This window comes from Leuresthes tenuis, unplaced genomic scaffold, assembly GCF_036924035.1.
Source record: "Leuresthes tenuis unplaced genomic scaffold, fLeuTen1.0.hap1 SCAF_6, whole genome shotgun sequence".
In the NCBI taxonomy this organism is placed as follows: domain Eukaryota; kingdom Metazoa; phylum Chordata; class Actinopteri; order Atheriniformes; family Atherinopsidae; genus Leuresthes; species Leuresthes tenuis.
In genome coordinates this window covers 9,385,386-9,404,792 of record NW_027325360.1, presented here as the reverse complement: position 1 = coordinate 9,404,792, position 19,407 = coordinate 9,385,386, and the positions used below count along the sequence as shown (strand labels likewise).

General features: G+C 38.5%; 1 protein-coding gene and 1 long non-coding RNA gene across 4 annotated transcripts; both read right to left on the bottom strand.

The window, feature by feature from the left end:
• Positions 1-1,815: 1,815 nt before the first annotated feature.
• Positions 1,816-9,324, bottom strand: krt1-c5 (keratin, type 1, gene c5). 3 transcript variants are annotated; one of them, XM_072387473.1, is made up of 9 exons: positions 9,121-9,324; positions 8,294-8,694; positions 7,875-7,957; positions 6,823-6,979; positions 5,634-5,798; positions 5,419-5,544; positions 3,301-3,518; positions 2,617-2,649; positions 1,816-2,082 (listed from the first exon to the last, which is right to left on the bottom strand). In XM_072387473.1, the coding sequence occupies exons 2-9, from the start codon at positions 8,684-8,686 to the stop codon at positions 2,052-2,054; spliced, it is 1,206 nt and encodes a 401-aa protein (XP_072243574.1). In that variant the 5' UTR covers positions 8,687-8,694; positions 9,121-9,324; the 3' UTR covers positions 1,816-2,051. The 3 variants fall into 3 exon arrangements, with proteins under 3 accessions (XP_072243574.1, XP_072243572.1, XP_072243573.1); XM_072387471.1 differs by having other exon boundaries at positions 1,816-2,085; positions 2,621-2,649; XM_072387472.1 differs by having other exon boundaries at positions 2,621-2,649.
• Positions 9,325-11,460: 2,136 nt separating this feature from the next.
• Positions 11,461-12,417, bottom strand: LOC140309100 (uncharacterized). Its single transcript, XR_011916354.1, has 3 exons — positions 12,363-12,417; positions 12,106-12,221; positions 11,461-11,818 (listed from the first exon to the last, which is right to left on the bottom strand). It is a non-coding gene; the product is annotated as an uncharacterized lncRNA (long non-coding RNA).
• Between the last annotated feature and the right edge of the window lie 6,990 nt (positions 12,418-19,407).

Below are 19,407 nucleotides of genomic sequence, written 5' to 3'. Positions count from 1 at the left end.
TGGACAAACTAGTAAAAAAAGGCCAGTTCTGTAGGCAGAAGGCTAGACCCTCTCAGTGCTGTGGTGGAGCAATAGATGAAGAGGAAATTATATTCTGTTTCGGAGAACAATAAACATCCCCATCCTCAGCACCCTGGCAGTGAGAGACTCATCTCAGTGCGCTGCAGGTTCAGGAGGTCCTTCGTCCCCACAGCCATAAGGCTTTTTAACAGTGACTGCTGACATGTTCTTCTCACATTTATTAATATATTATTATTATTATCATTATTATTATTATTATTATTATTATCATCATCATTATTATTATTATTATTATTATTATTATTATTATTATTATTATTATTATATACAATCACTGTAAGTCTTTAACATTTTTTTGAGCTACTTGACTAATTTGAATATCCCCCACTGTGGGATGAATAAAGTATTTTTTAAATTCTATTTCTATTCTATAAGAAAACAGATTTAGTGTTAGTGTTATTTAGTGTGGAATGATGGGTAAAATTGTCAGTTTTAGTACATTGTGGTTTTGAAAGGTAAAGGGGTTTGAATCTTCCTTTAAGAGACGATATACAGTAACCCCACCACACAAACACAACACCTCTGAGAACCTAAATGCTTCAGTGATTGGATATAATAGACAAAGTGGCTAAAATCCCCAAATGACAGCATGATTGCACACTGAGTGCTTTGTTACCTAGGACACGATCAGATTTCATGGGACATGGTTTAAAATAGGCCTTCACAAAAAAAAAAAATCATCTGAATACCGAAAGTTGACGCCTATAGATCTATTGTTCAAGTCTCAGTTAAAGAAGTAAAACCTCTGACGTGACTTTGGTGTGTTGTCATGACATTTGAACTGCTCTTACAGTATCACAGTGAACAGGTTTTACCTGCACGATTTTGCTCGGGACTTTTTCAGTCATGGAAAAAAAAGCATTTTGAACATTTTTTTATACATGAACACAACTCTCAGAGACACACTCATATCGAGCCGTTATCTGACACCGCTGCATATGGGTCAGCTGTTTCTGCCCTCTTTGTGCAGAGTCATGTTTCTTTGTCTCCTCTGTTTTGTTCTCTGAGTATCAGTCAAAGTTTTTGTTTGAGCTCAAATCTAACCTAAAGAAAAATCTTAACACTGTGTTTCACTGACATTTTAAAACTGCCTTAGCTGACTCATTTAGTTCCACAAGAAAATGACAAAGCCATTTTCTGAGTTTGAGTTTACAGTAAAACTATCAGTCAAAATAGTCCAATTATTGAAATACTGTACTGAAATACAGCAAAAGCAACTTTGAAATAATTTCAGTTGTATTGACAGAGAAATAAAAGTAGAGGATAACTTCAGGAAGTATTCAGGTTATGAAATAATGCATTTTCCTGAGACAAAGTAGTTTTAGCACTCTGTACATGTACTCTAATGCAGGTAAAGGTCCCAAATTCAATATATTAAAAAGTGAGAACATTATCAGCTCCAAGAGTCAATCTTTCTGCTGAAACACTGCATTTCATATAGTAGAATTTTAACAACACAGTTGAGTCCTTAAAATAAGTGAATAACAGCCTTTAATCTAAGCTTATTCATGAAACAGTGAAAGTGTGCATTAATTTTGTAAGTAGATAAGACTTAAAGGACTCCTTTAAGGACTTTGGTGTCTCATTTGAAAAGTCGAACAGTAGCCAGGATGACTGGTTGTGTAAAGTCATAACCTACAAAATTTAGTGAAGTCGAATAAGAGGCACTAACCACAAGTTTAATGAATTATACTAAATTCAAGTGAAGTACAGTACACAGTAAGTGAATGAGCATTATTTTTAGACAAAACTTTAATCTTCAGTTCCATTTTCAGAATAATCGTGAATGGCTTCAGGCATTAAAGCATGAGGAGATAATGAAGAAGACAAAAGGCTGAGGCAGTCAGCAGTCGTTTGGGATTTAAGAGACATTGGTGCTCCTGTTGGCTCATTTTTTCTTCTCCTCAATCTGCTCCACCTCACTGGACTCATCGACCACCTTGCCATTGATCACGGTCTGAGTGACGACTTTAACAATCTTTCTGGTCCTTACTTCGGGGTCTTCTGTAACACAGGAATATACCAAGGTCAGTAATTTTTTTTTTTTTATTTTGGATTTCAAGTGAACGCATGAAAAACTTCAAGGGAGATCAATTCCTAGCTGTTGAGATCAACATCACTGACTGTAGAGAGGACATCAGTTTACAAATTTTGTGTCTTCAAAAAGATGTTGCAGGTTCATTCACAGGACTATCAGTTGCATCCTGTAAAAACTGCCACAAGTGGGCTTAATAAAAAGAACACCCAGCTATAGCTCAGGTGGAAGAGCAATTATCTGCCATTTGGAAAGCTGCCTTTCCTGGACCACATATCAAAGTGTCAAAACACTGAACCCCACATTGCCTGCGAGGCAGTGGGTGTGTAAATGTTAGGGATGTTGGCCTGTAACACCGTATAGGCTCATATATATGAGTATGTGTGTAGCTTTTAGTATAAAAGCCTTTTGAGTGAAGACAAAAAAAAAATTATGTAAGTACAGTCTAGTTCAAAAATACCAATTCGAAACAATAATCAGTTAAAGAAAGTATTCCAAACTTACTTTTGGGAGGTGGAGGTGTTTCTTTCACCCTGTAAAAGAAAATTTTACAAGTTGTAATGTTTGTTATCAATGAAAGCAAAGCAGAAACTCTACTTACTCAATATTTAACCTAAGTTGCTAAACTCTTAAAAAAAACGTTCAATTTTTTTAGTTAGAGGAAAAAAGGTGCTATTTTCATATCTTTATAATGCATATTAAGCTACAACCAGCATCTAGTTAGCTTAGATTTAGCTGTGTTCAGACCTAAATCTGTACAAAAATGTATCATTCCTTAAATAGTTGAGATATTAGTTAGTTAATCTAATTTGTTAATTAGTAAACTTTCAAGGTACTTGGAGGTAAATTTAGTAACTTTTGTATAAAGGTTAAGTAGAATTGTTCCCCCATTTCCTCTCTCTCCTTATGCTAAGCTAAGCAAACTAACTGCCAACAGCAGTCTTTTGATTTACTGGATAGATCAAAAGTGGTATTTCTCTATAAAACTTAATGTGGAACTCATCCTTTTCATGAGACATGATACAAATGCACAAATTACACTTGTGTGGCAGAAAGCAAGAGCTACCTTAGAATGGTTAGTTTGTGACCCAAAGAAAACACTTCTGTGTGAAAAGCTGTTACAGAACTGTAATACAAATGACTCGAGTATTGACTCTGATCATGGTTTACAAGCCTTTTCTCACATTTCTTCCCCTTCCAGCAGCCTCCTGTAGGTGGCAATCTCCATTTCCAGGTTCTGCTTGATGCGCAGCAGCTGCTCGTAGTCGGTCTTGTTGCGTTGCATGTCCAAACGCAGCTGAGACAGCTCGTCCTCCAGCTGAGTCAGTGTTGCCTGAAGACGATCCATCTCCACAGAGTACTTGTGTCCTGTTTCTCCAAGGTTTCCCTCCAACACGCTTACCTGTTAACATATGAGAGACAACAGTCTACGGCTGTAGATAACAAACATTTACTTAAAAAAAGGGGTAGCACACTTAATTTATTGAAAATATTTAGATGTTTTAAGTGGCTATCATAGATGGAATCATCTTTGAGACCAAGTGACTAATGTCAGTTTTGCTCTGTTTTGACATATATTTGTCCTTTAGCTGCTAAATGCCCAATTATGATTACAAATAGATGCTAACTTTGGCCATAAACTGGATTACTGGACCACAATAGTGAAACTGTTGGCCGGAAAAAACAAAATGATTACCATAAAGAAGCTGAAACAGAATGTAAAGGTGAAAAATGAAGAAGCTGTTCACAATTCTATTTGGGTTCTAAACTGACATAAACAGACATAACACTAGCTTTCACAAACACCATTGTTGGGGCTTCGGAGCAAGAACATAAAGCAGTTAGTGTCTGTAAGTAACCTACTACAAGCAAAGCACACAGAAAAGATGAACCATGCTAAACTCTGTAGGATGATATATTGGGGAATAACAATAAAATATATAAGTGGGTTTAAAGTTAATAAGAAAACTATGAGTTCATACTTCTACATCTTCTATCATTTTGTCTGGCATCACTCAATAGTGCAGAAGGTAGCCTTCCATGCCAGTTTTTAATATACTGGGTAAACAGACACCTTGTGTGTGTCTTAAAGATGGCTCTATTGACAAAATAGCAGAATTTGAAGATATAGGGATGAACAAGCTCTCTCACTTTTTTAGACTTTTCCAGTTGAATAATTCCAAATTCCCGGTTGCCCGCAAATGTAGCTTAAGCTTTTGCAATTTTCAGGTCTAAATTTCTCCAAAATTCTCATGGATTTCTAGTAACTGTCATTCTTCTTGAGGTCATATTTACAGTTTTGATGTTATTCTGGACCAGATGTGTGACCTTTTCAACATTTAACATCTAGTCTGTCATGCAATCATACAGTTGGGGGGTACCAAGAATAAATGTTACTGTTTGAAGGCACTAATAATAGTTCACATTGAAGTATAATGAGTTTTAGTACTAGTTTGTACTGCATGGACAGTTTAAATTTTTTTTGAGGCCTCAATAATGATATCGATTAAAAATGAAAGCGTTGGAATAGTATTTTAGATGTGTGTTACTATGGCAACAGTCTAAGCTTCAAAACATTCTGTCATTATGTAGTCGTTCGATGTACTTATCTTTCTGCTTGACTAGACTGCCCCTTTAATGGCACAGCAAACATGTACAGTAACAGCAGTCTTGACAGTAAAGCTAAATACAGATGAGGGCAGAAGCTTAAAGGCGATCAACTCAGACTGTTCACAACAACACAAAAAATGTCACAGAAGTCAGACAGTGTCCGTGACAGTTTTACCACCCACAGTGTTGCTTTGTTAATTTTCCTTTTTGAGAACATCCATTCACTCATCCTCATACTTCAACCAGATATATGAGGGACTGTCAACGTAATGATGTCTCTACATTCAATGTCGTGAGCTCACTATCAGGTTGGACAAACATTTGAGAGCTGCATGTGGCTTTGCAGTTTGCTGTTTGATCTGTTTTCACATGAGACACTGACAAAACATTGGTTCGTTTGTGTCTATGTTTTGACAAACTGACTGATTATAGGAGTTCAGGGACATTGTTGTGTACTTTGTATGTCCATATAGCTCAATGTAGACAAAGAGTAAGTAGCTGTTATTCACAGACTGTTCCGACATGTCTGCAGATCAGTGGAGAAGGTATAGTAAGGGTTGAGCTCTAAAGAAGTGGGGGAGTGGTAGTTAATGAGCCATCCAAATGGATGGCTAATTACTATGTTTAACGGAGCAATTCCATGAGAAAAAGGTGGTGTTTCACATGTATACATACTGGAAGCTGCGCTCTACCTGTTTGCGAAGATTGTCAAGCTCGACCTCCAGAGCCTGCAGGAAGCGTCGCCTCTCACTGAGCTCACTCTGGGCACAGCGCAGCGCCTCGTTGCTTTCTTTCACCTCCGACTGAACTGCCTCTAACTGTGGACACGCATCAGAATAATTGAGGAAATAAAGGTTATTCCCTTCACGCTGCCCTTCACACACAAAAATAAATGATTTATGCTGACCTTCTTGAGGTACCAGGTCTCGGCATCCTCCTTATTCTTTCGAGCAATACCTTCATATTGGACCCTAAGCTCAGCCATTATGGCCCCCAGGTCAGGCCCCTGGGCTGCATCCACCTCAACATTCACTTGCTCATTGGCCAGACGAGCCTTCAGAGCATTAATCTCCTATAATAACAAAAAGGGGAGAGAACAAACAATATTTAACAATGCAATATTGTACTATAGTTAGTGGCCTTGAAACCCTGGTTATAATCAAGATTTATTGTCACAGTGGCTGTTGACCTCTGATTCTATCACTATCTGAAATGTCTGCTTAAGCTATCATTAGTGTTAATATACTTTAGCTACATGAAATTGAGTACTCTCTGCTGCACACTTAATTTTCTAAATTACATTTTGCTAAGTACTTCTACCTTACGTCTTCATCTTTTTCCCACTGCCTATATGCAGTTATAACAATGGTTAATTTATGACCGCACATACATGGCTATTATCAAAACAATGGATCCCTGATTTCACACAGAGGTAGATGTTCGTTGTACTCTCAGTTTTAGCCAGCTGAATGATAACTGAAGCTAGCACAGTTTATCAGCTGCAGCAAGCTAGCTAACACAGAAAAGGTTGAGTTTTAAACTGTATTTTAAAAGTAGTCACATACTAGAGTTGTAATAGTTTCACATGCAGTAATAATTTGTTCATTCTGGGGAAAAAGAGATCTGTTTTCTCAAATGGGAGGACGGACTCTAAAGACCTCACTGTCTGAAAAAAAAAAAGTTTCTTGATCACCTCAGTAAACAGTAGAAATTGTATCATAAAAAACATTCATGCAAGTCTCAGGTAACATCCGTGACACCACACCTGACTGTCTAAACACAAACACTGTCTGTGTGGCTGCACTGACTTCTATGCAGTATAAATGGGTGTTATCTTGCTGTTGGGCACTGTGGCACAAGACAATGGGTGTGTCCCTTTATACACTGTAACGTTATCATGTGTCAGGTACTGTGTGACTGAGAGAGCAAACACTGGCACAGAGCTGGTTTATGCCAACTTATTGTGATGCAGAATTCATTAATCACATTTAGGTGCAGAAAAACCCAACACATGAGATCATTTCAAATGATTTGGTTGTTAAATGAATTCAGATCTAGTGGGTCTGATGCAACCTTCTCTGTGGCAGAGATCTCACCTCATCGTGATTCTTCTTGAGGAAGTACAGCTCCTCCTTCAGGCTGTCCAGATCTCCTCGCAGGGTGGCGATGATCTGGTCGTGGTCTGACTTTGCTCTCTTCAGAGCCTGACAGTCTCGTTCCACTGACTGACACAAGCTGGCCTCCGTCTCCCATCTGCAGAGAGACACACAAAGAAGGTTTAACTGCAGCAAAATGAACAATATATTCAATCCACATATGAGGATATTTGTGAGGATATCAGAAACACTATTACATCCAGGGCTCAAGGGCGGTTAATCAAATCATAAATACTGGTGAGAAAAACACTCATATTTACTTTTACTTTAATGAAAGCATTAATATTACACTGTAAAAATGTTTCATTGTGAGGGACAATGTTTCAAGAGGGTTTAAAGAGACAAGTGGGGTGATGGCTGAGCAAATTGATGTTTTAATGAAGTTTTAATGTAATGATTTTAAACATTTATAAATACAGTTATGTACATTCATAATTTCAAATCTCACGTCATAAAATATTTAAACATCACGACGGTCAGATTAATGTGTTGGACTGAAAAGAACATATGAATAATCTGCTCAAGTACAAAAGAAAATAGATAGACGTGAGTGGTACAAACTCAAACATGTGAAAAATACCATGTAACCTCATGTAAATATCTGTATGTGAAGTCCACATTCACTTTGCTGCTAATATCATTTGTCACTGTCAATCGATGCATCTTTCCTTCACATCAGTCCACAGAACATACCATCAACACATTGTGAAAAACACCAGCAGTGGGTGTATCCTGACTCTGCCATCATTCACGCAGCTTCGCCTTGCCAAAGGTGGACTTCAGACACGGACGGTGTCTTTCTGACCTGCACAATCTATCATACCCTCCACTAACTGATGGCTTGGTTTTTTGGTGCCTGAGCACCGTGAGAATGGGGCTCTTATTCCACAGCCTAACAGAAAGGTCATTTATTCACATTGCTTTGCAGTCTGGCGCTCCCATGCGAACCCTCACAGGCAGGTAAAAGAAAAGAAGCTCTGTGTGACACTCACTTGACCCTGAAATCATCAGCTGCCAGCTTGGCATTATCAATCTCCAGCATGATCCGTGCGTTCTCCAGCGTCTTTTTTCTCACCTGTGAATGGAAACATGGTCAAATTTAGCTCAAAGTTTTGTTTTTTTCTGTGTTGATCTGCCAAAGTGTAATTTTGCTGCCTTCAGAGTTTCAAAACAAAGACTTTAAAGAATAAAGTTGACTTGGAGGACAATCCTACAAGCGTACAGTCCCCAAGTTGGCACATCCCAACATTACATTTGGTGTATAGACGAAAACTGTCTCATGAGAAAAAGGTAAATAACATTATTGTGTTAACTGTGACATTTGAACATTTTGTGCCTATGAAGTTACTTGTCAACACAAAAATCTGAGATATATATCATCAAATAAATTGCTGCAGTCTGAATTTCTGACCTCTTGCCCGATGGCATGTGCCTGTGCCATCATCCCCTCGATGTCATGCCCTTTTGGAGATTTCTCCAGCATGAGCTGCTTGATCTTCACCTCCAGCTCAGCGTTGGATCTCTCCAGTGAGCGCACTTTGTCCAGGTAGTTGGCCAGCCTGTCGTTCAGGCCCTGCATCGTCTCCTTCTCGCTGGTGCCAAGGCCGTTGAAGGAGAGGCTGGAGCCCAGCATGTTGAGGCCGTTGCCCACAGAAAGGGAGCGGGACAGAGACAGACTGTTGACGTTGGACAGTGGGGGGACGGGGGACTTGGAGCGGAAGCTGCGTCCACTGTCTCTGACAGAAACGCAGGAGAAGGAGGGCTGACGCACAGAGTAACTGCGCACAGAGAAAGTGGAGGCCATCGTGTCCACTGCAGAAGAATCAGATCAATGTTAGTTTTTTTTGCACACGTGAAAATGTGTGTCTGCTTTTCAACACAGCTTATGTTCAAGAAAAAGACAAAGATGCAAAGTTGTGAGCTGGCAGAAAGTAGTTCAACTTTAAATTTTTATGCACCAGTTTTTTCTGTTTTTCAGTACCTACTTTGCCTCCCCGAAAAAACTGTCATGGAAAACTTTTTTTTCACCTCTGGCGCTATGTTTCCCTCTGTTGTCTGTTTATTTGTTTAATGTAATTTCTGGTCTCTATGTGGGTGTTTGATTGACTTTACAACAGTATCTATAAACATTAAAACAGATCCTTGTTCCATAAGCCAGCTGTTCACATAGATACTTTACCAAAACTATTGAACGGACCTGGCAGCAAGAGAGTGTCGAGCAATCAAAAGCAAACTTACATGTGGCTCAGTTCTTCAGTGGGTCCGTCTTTGTCCTGTGTGGTCTGGTTTCTGATGGTGAGAGTGACTGTTGCTGCTGCACCAGCTTTCACAGGTGAGTCCTGTAACAGAGGCATGGCTGTCTTTGCTGGGGAGGAGCCTATGAAACGTCCAATCCCTCTGCAGCGGAGAGGAGGATGCAACATGACACCTTTTAAAGGAGTGAAAAAATAAGGCAAGGCAAGTTTATTTGTAGAGCACAATTCATACATAAGGCAATTCAAAGTGCTTTACTGCTACATACTTTGTGCATATGACACTTTCAGTTGTCATATGCACAGCTAAATAGAACTGTTTTCAGCCTGGATTTAAACATTGTCAGAGTTGAGGTAGCTGGCCTAATGGGAGCATGTACAGATTGAACAACAGGGTTCTGGAAGACTGTTCCAGATTTTAGGAGCATAAAACGGAAATGCAGCCTCATCCTGTTTAGTCCTGACTCTGGGCATCAGCAGGAGACCCCTCCCTGAGTTTCTCAGAGTCCCAGTTGGTTCATATGGCTCTAACATGTCAGAGATGTACTTTGGCGCTAGACCATGATGAGACTTGTACAGGAGCAGAGCTAATTTAAAGTCTATTCTCTGAGCGACAGGAAGCCAGTGCACAGACCTGAGCGCTGGACTAATATGGTCGTATTTCTTGGTTCTAGTCAGGATGGAACAGCAGCATTCTGGATGTACAGCAGCTGTCTTACAGCCCGTTTAGAGAACCTAGTGAGCAGGCCGTTACAGTAGTCCAGTGTTTCTCAATTCCGGTCCTCATGACCCACTGCCCTGCATGTTTTCGATGTTTCCCTCCTCCACCACACCTGACTCAAATGAATGGCTCCTTATCAGGCCACTGCAGAGCTTGATGACGAGCTGAAAGTGGAGGGTTTGTTAATCTGTTTTCTGTAGCAAACAGGACACGAGATTTATTACTGCAGTTTTTGATGATTTTAGAAAAATAACTCTCCCTCGTTCTACACAAAGTCTGGTTGAACACACATAGCTTTTCTTTGTAAATCTCATAATGAACCTGGAGCTTTGACTTACGCCATTTCCGTTTGGCTCTCCGACACTCTCTTCTCTGTGCCCTGACCGATTCTTCTTTTGTTCTTGGTGCCTTTTGCCTTCTTTTAACCATTCTAACCTTGATAGGAGCAACGGTATCTAAAACATTTAAGAGACTTGATTTGTAAGAGTTCAATAGATCATCAACATTAGAACACGGGGTGTTCTCAAACCTAATTATTTCCATAAACTGTGTCCTTTTTCTGTCATTTATGAGTCTTCCCCGAACAACTGCAGACCCAACTGGGTGCAACAGACAAGTCAAACACAAAAAAACACAAAACACAAAAAAGATCAGATAAAGCAACATTGACGACGTCCATATTTGAGATAACAACACCCTTTGAATTGAGCATATCTAGAGTGTGCCCTCTGCTGTGGGTGGGCTCACTTACATGCTGGGTTAAACCAAACATTTCAAGGACAGCAGTGAGTTCTTTAGCTTGTTTGTTAAGGGCTACTTCCACGTGCACATTCAAGTCCCCTGTCATGACTAAACAATCGAAAGCAGTGCACACAATTGAAAGTAATTCAGTAAAATCATCAATAAAACAATTCTGTGGTGGTCTGTAAATGGTGATATAAAGTATGGAAAATGGTTTTATCTCCATTTTGAATGGCACATACTCAAATGATGAAAAAACAATTTGTGGGTGGGTATAGTGTCCCTGAATATGTCACAAACACCCCCACCACTCTGGTTTCAGACACAAAATTGAAGTGAGATGGACTAGACTCAACCAGGACTACATTAGCTGTGCTTTTGTTAAGCCATGTCTCAGTTAAAAACGTAAAATCAAGATTGTGAGAGGAAATAATAACTGTTAATTAAGAATGATTTGTTGCTTAAATATCTGACATTGAGTACTGCGTGTTTGAGATCAGCTAGAGTTGAACTGGAAGCTGTGGTCTTGCAGGGGATTTGGATAAGATTTCTCTGATTGGACTGTCTGTCCCTCTCTTCACTCCCTCCCTGGGAAAAGATGAAAGAAAGAAACCATCCAAAGAAACCAAAGAAACCATCTTAAACCATTTTAATCCGTGATTTCACCAAGCTTTCAAGGTGATAAGGAAGTCTCATGGGTGACGGTGGAGAAGAGAACGACAGTGAAACATCTCTGGAGGGTGTAGATGCAGCAGGTGGGTCCCAGGCCTGTGGTGAGGCCCGTGGTGAAGGCGATGGAGGAGCTGCTGAATCCAATAACAGAGACAGATCATCCGACATCAGATTGTGACTGTAGGTTTTTATGAAATATGATGGTGAATTTAGAATAGTCTAAAATATGAAGGAACTGAATATCAGAGCAGCTAAGATCAGGGTAACTGAATTAAATACTGAAAATGATTTGCATCATCCAAGTGTATCATCCAAACTCTCCTGTGGAGCACACAAAACAGTTTTTAATGCTACAATCAGCTCCATATCTCCAAACAATTTCAAACATCTCCTCAGATTTTCATCTGACCTGATTTGTGAAACCAGTTTGGCTTGCAGGCTACAAAGAGGCCTGGCTGTCTCCACGCTGTATTGAGGGTGGACACAATGCATTCATGGTGATGTGAGAAGTCGGCTTCACCTGAGGAAAGCCCAGCAGGTTGGAGCAAAACTGGAAGAAACACGAACAATGGAGAGGCAAGAGTGAGAAGAAAGCAAAGACCCCTGAGAAATGCAGAGAAAACTGCAGGGCGTAGGTAGGTCTGGCTGAACCGGAATTTGGCTTATATTTACACACACGCACAAATAACACTGTAAGGTTCAGCCATGTCTCAGCCCAGTCTTATTTCTACTGTATTGTAAACACATACGATTCTTGATTCCTCTGTGGACTTCTTTTTCCTCCAAGGAAGATTAGATTTCTCAGTGACACTGACTCGATTTAGTTTAGTGCCTTACATGTTACATCTAACCCAATCCGACTCCACCCAGCACAGCCCTGTTGTGGCTGCATGCTGAATAACGCAAGAATGCATTCAAAGATCCTGTTGTTTGAATATAAACGTTATCAGCCTCTGCAGGTGGAAGACACACAGTAAGACCAATTCCCTGTCCGATTATACCAATAAAGAGCCTGAATCAACTAAATGTGATCAAATGTAAAAAAAAAGCAAATGTCATATTAATGCAACCCAACTGACACATTCAGTACATACTGTAGAAATCGTGACACACATAGAAGATACCTCGTTGAAGTCAATAAAAGAAAAAACTCACATTTTTCTTGTATCTGTGATATGCTCTGAATGCAACAGAAGCAGTTTGTAACCTTTAGTGTCACGGGCCAACATGTCAGTATGTAGCATGGATACACTGCCACCCCGTGGACAAGAAACACATTACATCATCAACATCTGTAGGACTTTATACAGCATAACACAGCTCTTTATTTACAGTATCATATTAATTACATTTGCTGAATAAAGTGAATGAGGTAAGAATAAAATAGGCACATTACATTACAAACTACAAAACTTATCATTATTGTTTAATGCAAAACAAAAATTAACAGTCCATTGTGTTAATACATTTCAATGTCATTGGGAAGAGGTTTCCTGGATGTGGTACCAAGAAAAACTCTTGAAGAGAAGTTTCCAAAGTTGTGGGGCTGGTTGTGGAAAAAAACACTGCACAGTACATATAAGGGGCGTCATGCTGACCAATACGAAGAGATAGTTTCCATCCGCTTCATACTACACAGAGAATTACACAGAGAACTACAGAGACAACGACCAACGGAGATACTAGTATTAAAAAAAAAAGAATGCATCAAAGAAAATCAGAAGATCAAAAGAGGCATTTTAGAATAGAAATGCTACCCGATGTCAGAAAACAAGATTTAAAAAGAAGATCTTGATTTTCTGCAAGACAACAAACTTAATATCAAACAGAACCAAAGAATGGCTGAAAATGAAAATATGGACCATTTGAATCCTTTTGGAAAAAAGTTGCAAAACAACTCATGCAAATTTGAAACAGCTTGTTAAAAGATGATCTCAGCAGGTGCGAGAAACTTCTTGATGCCACAGTATACGTTATGAGGTTGACTATTGATGCCAAAGGTTCGACACGCAAACAAAAGTGAAAGGTATTTTGGATGCTTTATTAGAATATTCTGATTGTACAAAGGTTGTTCACTTCAATTGATTCCTGAAAATATTCTAAATTCTGCCAGTCAGTCATGCCAATAATTCTGATTATGACTGTAAGAAGAAGGCATTGGAAAAACCTTACGCTGTAGCATGATGTAATTTTGTTGCTTCAATCTGGTACCAGACAAAAACACAACAAAATCCATCTCACTAGTGTATTTGGGTTATGCTCTTAATTATCGGAATTATTGATCTTCACCTGTACATATTCAAAGTGCTTATTCTTTTAAATATTGTTGAAACATCCAAATCCAAAAAAGCCCAATCCAAACTTTTATTTATAAAGCACATTTAAAACAACAATGGTTCACAAAGTCCTGTACATTAAGAGAATGAGGACAGAATAATTAATAAGTGAAACAGACATAAAACGCTGGTAAAAATCACAACAACTCATACTGTGTTGAAGGAGACAAGACAAAAGAAAGAAGACAGTGAAGAAGCCTAATTGACATGTAGAGGCATCCTGGTCCATAATTTTGGGGCCGCAACCACAAAAGCCCGATCCCCTCAGATAACTTCAACTGAAAGTGTAACGAGCAATTGTTTTACTTTTTTTCAAACTTTTTTCAAACTTTCTTTTTTTTAAAACAGTGCCTGTATTTAATTTTTTTTGTAACTGAAACTGGATGGTGGAGACCATACAGAGCAGTGCATGTGGGGCGCTAAATAGCTGGTTGAGCTGGCGCACCATGTGTAGAGGTCGTAGCTCCTTGAAGCAGCCGGCCTTGATTTAAATCCAGCCCTGAGGCTCTTTGTTGGACGTCTTCCCCCACTTGTCTCCACCCATTTCTGTCCAACTACTTTCAAATAAATGCCACTAGAGCTAAAAAATATTCTAAAAAGAAATGGTGAATGTATTCCATCTAGCCAAATAATTTAGTCAGACTATAATGAAGCATAGATGGAATGAGCCTTTGGTCACATAAAGTGTGAAAATCCATAAAAATACTACATATTTAATATTACGTATATAATATAATATGAATATCAAATACTAAAAATCTTGAGTCCAGACGTCAGACCATCAAATTCATATTTATAGCTTAGTTTGACTTTATCTTTTGTCAGTGGTTAAATGAGACATGAAATTGCCATGAAAATTAATTTCTTTATGCTGTAGTTCATTTAGCAATTTTTCTTTCAGTGCAACAAAATTAGATTTTCTTCCTTGTTTTTACATGTCTTTTAATAAAGCTAAATAGCAATCCTAAGCGCCAAGTGTCAGAGGGTGTATTCTGGTAATAGGTTTCCATTCTCAACGTCCTCAGTCTTAAGGCGTATTGTAGCTCCACCGTCTGAACCTGCCATGCAGACGTTTCTGCCTCTAACACGTCTCAGGAGAGTGATTTAGATCTTTCCCCAGCTTCTTATAAATAAACTGAAGTGCTGTGATATTTCAAAAGTCATTGTCGTCCCCCCAAAATAAACAAATACTGGGAACCTGCTGTGGAGTCCTGTGTTTATTTTTGCATAGTGCACTCTTGGCTGTCAGCCTGGGTGATGTAAATCATAAGTTTCGGCTTTTCCTTGCTTTTTTGTCAACCCTCATGCACCCTGCTACTGTAGGAGTCATGGTTTATTACATGATGTTTTGGTTTTTTTTGTTGTTTATTTATCTGAATTTCTACAGTACACTCTGTCCTGGCGCATAGTCCAGAAGCAAATTTATTCATTTAGCTTTGTTTGGAAACTTGATACTGAATCCAGTTGTGCAGAGCTTTTATAGCCAGGTTGAGATGTTAGGCCTGTGCAATATCCACATTTAAGCAAAACACCCTAAGCCACAAAAGAAATTCCCTGTGGTGCGGTTTGCACAAAAAGAGGACGTTTCATCTAAAAACGTTCACTCATGTAGTGTTAACTGTGGCACAATTGTGTGTTGACGTCATCCAGCTCTGAAGCCTAAAATAGTCCAATTCTGGGTGACAAATGTAGTTACCCTTAGACTTGTGTCACCAAACAGCTGATGGATGACATCGCATTATGATGTTTTCAGAAAGTTGTTGGAGGAAAACGCCCTGCAAGTTGAAGCTGGATACCACATAGATGAAAGTTTTTTTTTAAAAAGAAAGAAAGAAAATAAATAAGAACTGTTATCATAGTTTGATCTGTAGGTTGAGACAATGTCATATCCAGTCAAAAGCTAAAAACAAAGATGATAGAGCTCATAACAGCCTTATTGCCATATTTTCAATTATCATCAAACTAACCTAATGTAGCTAAGCTTGACAACTTTTCTATAACCTTCACTTTACAAGAGAAAAAAGATCCTAGTTAGTTTTCAAACATACCCCTAATGTCAGACAAAATAAGTCAAGCATTAAGTTTAGCTTTCTGCTTTGATTTATCATGTGATAGCGAGCCAGCTTCCAAATAATTCAACAGTACAAAAAAGGCACACTTTAAAAATGACACTGTGTGAAACATGCTTTTGAACACATAACACAAAAGGAGCACAGGAAAATAAAGTAAACAAAAGAAATAAAGATTTGCAGGATTGTGTAAATTAGTCTGGCATGATTGGATGTAGCTACCATAGCTTGCCGTGTCGGCTAACATTAGCAGCTAATGTGTCCTCTGAGGCACTGACTGGTGAACGTAAAGCTGGAAGAATTATTTGGAGTCTGTTTGGAAGCTGCTGAATCGTAATCTGATTTCTTGGGTGAGAAAAAAATCTGTAATTGTTAAATTAGATAATATAGTAGTCTGGCTGTAGTCTACTTGGACAATCTAATAAAATAAGGTCACAGAGAGACTTATGCCTTTTATTATTATGATTAGATTTTGAAACAGTAAAAATAAAGCAAGTTTAATAAAAAATCTAATTATCTGATTCTAAAGAACAAAAATGGACGGTTATTAATTTTTACAAGAAATAGGTCGGAAAAGGCTCAATGATGAGCTTTTTCTGAAAATAGATGTAGCCACATGTATTTTGTTTGCAGTTTAGCTGAATTGTAGATTAAACCAAATAGAGAGCATGACAAAGCAAATTATTCAAAATAATGCCATCATCTCACATAACCCAAATGATTCATAGTGAGAAAGGTTTGGAGGAGGGAACACCAATGCAGCTTCATGCTGTGGACGAGTAGTTGGGTATACTAATGTCTCCAGTTTATGTTAAAGCAGTTTCAACCAATACTTACATTTTTATTGTTTTTCTTTAAGAAATAAACTACCAAACTCTCATTATTGTAAATGTCTCTGCAATCTGTGCTGACCTGCAGAGAAATGTAAAACCTGGCAGTTGTTTCATGAGCTTTTCACAAATGACTATTACAGTTTCTTTTTTTTCTTCTTTTCTTGTTTCTTTCTTTTTCACTGAAGTCTTTACACGATGGGCAGTGTTTGATTTGTGAAAGTACAGTCGAACAAGTCTCCATTTTACACATTTTTGGAGTTGTTTAAGAATTTGTAACGTAAAATTCAGCAGTGAATCAGTCGTCTGATGACACAAACAAAGGGGAAGAAACACAAGTTTATTTCAGTTCACTTTTAGACTTTGAAATGTAGAATGTGTTTGCAGATGTTATCATATTTTCATAAATACTTGTTTTTCTGCTTTTTCCCGTTCTACTAGTTGCAGTGTCTGCCGATGAAGTGAAAGATTAAATTTATTTGAGCTCATAACTAAACTGTAAGTGCAATTAAAAAGGCAGGTAATAACCCAAAAAACTCAAGAGTTCATCAGTTCATCAATATTCAGTTATCTTAAATGTGTTTTCAGTAGGTCCCATCCACTGCTTACAACTTATAGCAAAGTTGACATAGCACTATAGATTTTTTTAGCAAAATACCAAAAATGTAGCTCTTGGTGTCATACTTTACTTCACAGTCTTGTGCATCTGGGAAATATCATGTGCACGATGCGGGTTTCTCCAGTCAAGATGACGGTTTGTCTAAATGAAGCTGTGAGTAACATCGACTAGTGTGTGAATGACCTGATGTTGTGGATTTAACAGCTTATTTATAAAAGGCAATAATGCTACAGGTCTCATGTCTGAGGGCTACAGAAATCGATTACAGTGAAGGCACTGTCAGATTGAATAAAGTGTGACAGTTCTATCAAATAAAATCAAACTAGGCCCAAAAAACTATTTGAAAAACATAATCAGGCCCTACAGAAACACCAGTCTCCTGGTTGAAATGCCATCCTTCTCCATTTCATACTCTAAAATTACCTTGTGGCTTTTTCTATTTGCAGTGATAAAAAAAACTTGCATTTTCAAGTGACATGCGCACTAATAGAAAAGAGCGAAAAGAAAGAATATTCCATACTTAGCTCATTCATATGTTGTTGTGAGATTGGAGGCTTAGTCAAACAGTCTTTTTAGCCGAGAAAAGCTTAGTGAAAAATACAACCTTGATAGAAGCTGTTCAAAGCTTCCGAGCTTGTTTTCAGCGTAAGCTAAATCCTCCTTTGTATTTCATAAAGGGAAACAAGTGAATACCGTGGAACACACGCCATGGTTTTTATAGTCCATCTTTGGTTGTAGTTTCACCTAAACCCAGATGCATGTTACCTCCCTTTCACATGTTTCCTTGATCTTATGACCTTTTCCATCGACGTCAGGGAGAAGTGTGGGACCATTTTTCATCAACTATTTAATCTAACCCAAAACAGTTACACTTTACATGAGCCGCCTTTCTATCCTTACTTGTTCTTCTACATATTTTTATTCCATCACACATCTTCAACACAGTGTCAGTTATAAGTGTTTAAACTGAGGTATTATCATACTTTGCATAGCATCATCAGATCAGTCAAATATTCTCAAGTGAATCAGGGGAAAAATCAGAAAAAAACTTGGGCAAGAAGAGGAGGAGGGGGGGTGATGAAGATGGCTCATATTGCAATCTTCCAAAGAGGTTTTGTTGACTGTTGTGCAGAAGAGAGCTCATCAGCATGAAGGAGAGAAATGTGAATACGTGGAGACGAGGGGCACTGCAGTATATCTGCTCATTAAGAGGCTGACGCTGTAATTCTGCGAGCAAGCAGCTCTGCAATCAGGGGCCTATTCATTAGCATGGGGGCCCGCTTTCATCTGTAACCACTTGAGCCTGCCAATCACCGAGGCAGACGCATGAGAGAATGACAAAACTGGGCAGCTTAAATGCTCAGGGATGCTTGTGCATGGAGGGAGACATGCCTAAATGATGCCTTAAGTGCTCATATCTGAGAGGAACAAAATGTGCGTTTGTACAGTGTAGTGCTGGCAGGTGGCCCAAACTGTGCCAGCCTGATAATCATCTCTGCTCAGCAGGAAGATAGCTTTTGTTCTTAGATTTCACAAGGAGCAGCTTCTTTTTCCTGAACAGGTTTCCTCCTACATTGATTGAAAGCGATTGATTAAAAGACAGTTTCATTCAAATATAAAGTTTAGGCAAGAACAAGAGTCGTCCTTTTGGTACAGTCACTCATCGAGATTCACATACATTGCTCCCACATAAAAAGAAGATTATCCAGAAACTTATACACATCTGGTCCAGACAATGTCTTTGTATCTTTACTTAACTATCTGAGCAGTATAAAGGAATCTTTGTGCGTATTTATTGTCTGCTTTCTATGTGAATTCAGTGCTGACTTCCCTGCTCCACCAAAAAAATAAGAGATGCACCATTGTTCCCAGAAACTGTGAGCCTCTCTTGTTTCTGCATTTTCAAGAAAATTAAAGTTTTGATTCCAAAACAAAACATAAAATACAAACTCAAACATCTAAAATATAATTGACTTCACCCATTAAATCATTCTAAAACTAGTTCTTTGTTTGAGTTGGTGTAAGCTTATTTCTTTCAAAGGTTAGATGAGGAAATTGATGCCCATCTCAGTTCTTTAAGTCACAAATAGCCTGGCCCGGTCTTTAAGGTTTACGAATAGGTTTGTTTGAGCAGGGAAAGGAATAAATATTTCTGACTTGCAAGGCTTTCCTGAGTTATTACTCTATATTTCACAGATATACTAGATTAATCAACAATTAATCAGATAAAAAGCTGATTATGTCACCACGACATGCTCCAAAGTTATTTTTAACTGTGAATTCAG

What these genes read in the sequence shown, in the direction of transcription:
- krt1-c5 (XM_072387471.1), bottom strand. Translation starts at nt 8,686, where the DNA reads ATGGCCTCCACTTTCTCTGTGCGCAGTTACTCTGTGCGTCAGCCCTCC. An exon ending in TCAAGAAGAATCACGATGAG is followed by an intron (nt 5,799 to 6,822) that starts GTGAGATCTCTG and finishes TTGTTATTATAG; the next exon opens with GAGATTAATGCTCTGAAGGC. An exon ending in TTGACAATCTTCGCAAACAG is followed by an intron (nt 3,519 to 5,418) that starts GTAGAGCGCAGC and finishes ATATGTTAACAG; the next exon opens with GTAAGCGTGTTGGAGGGAAA.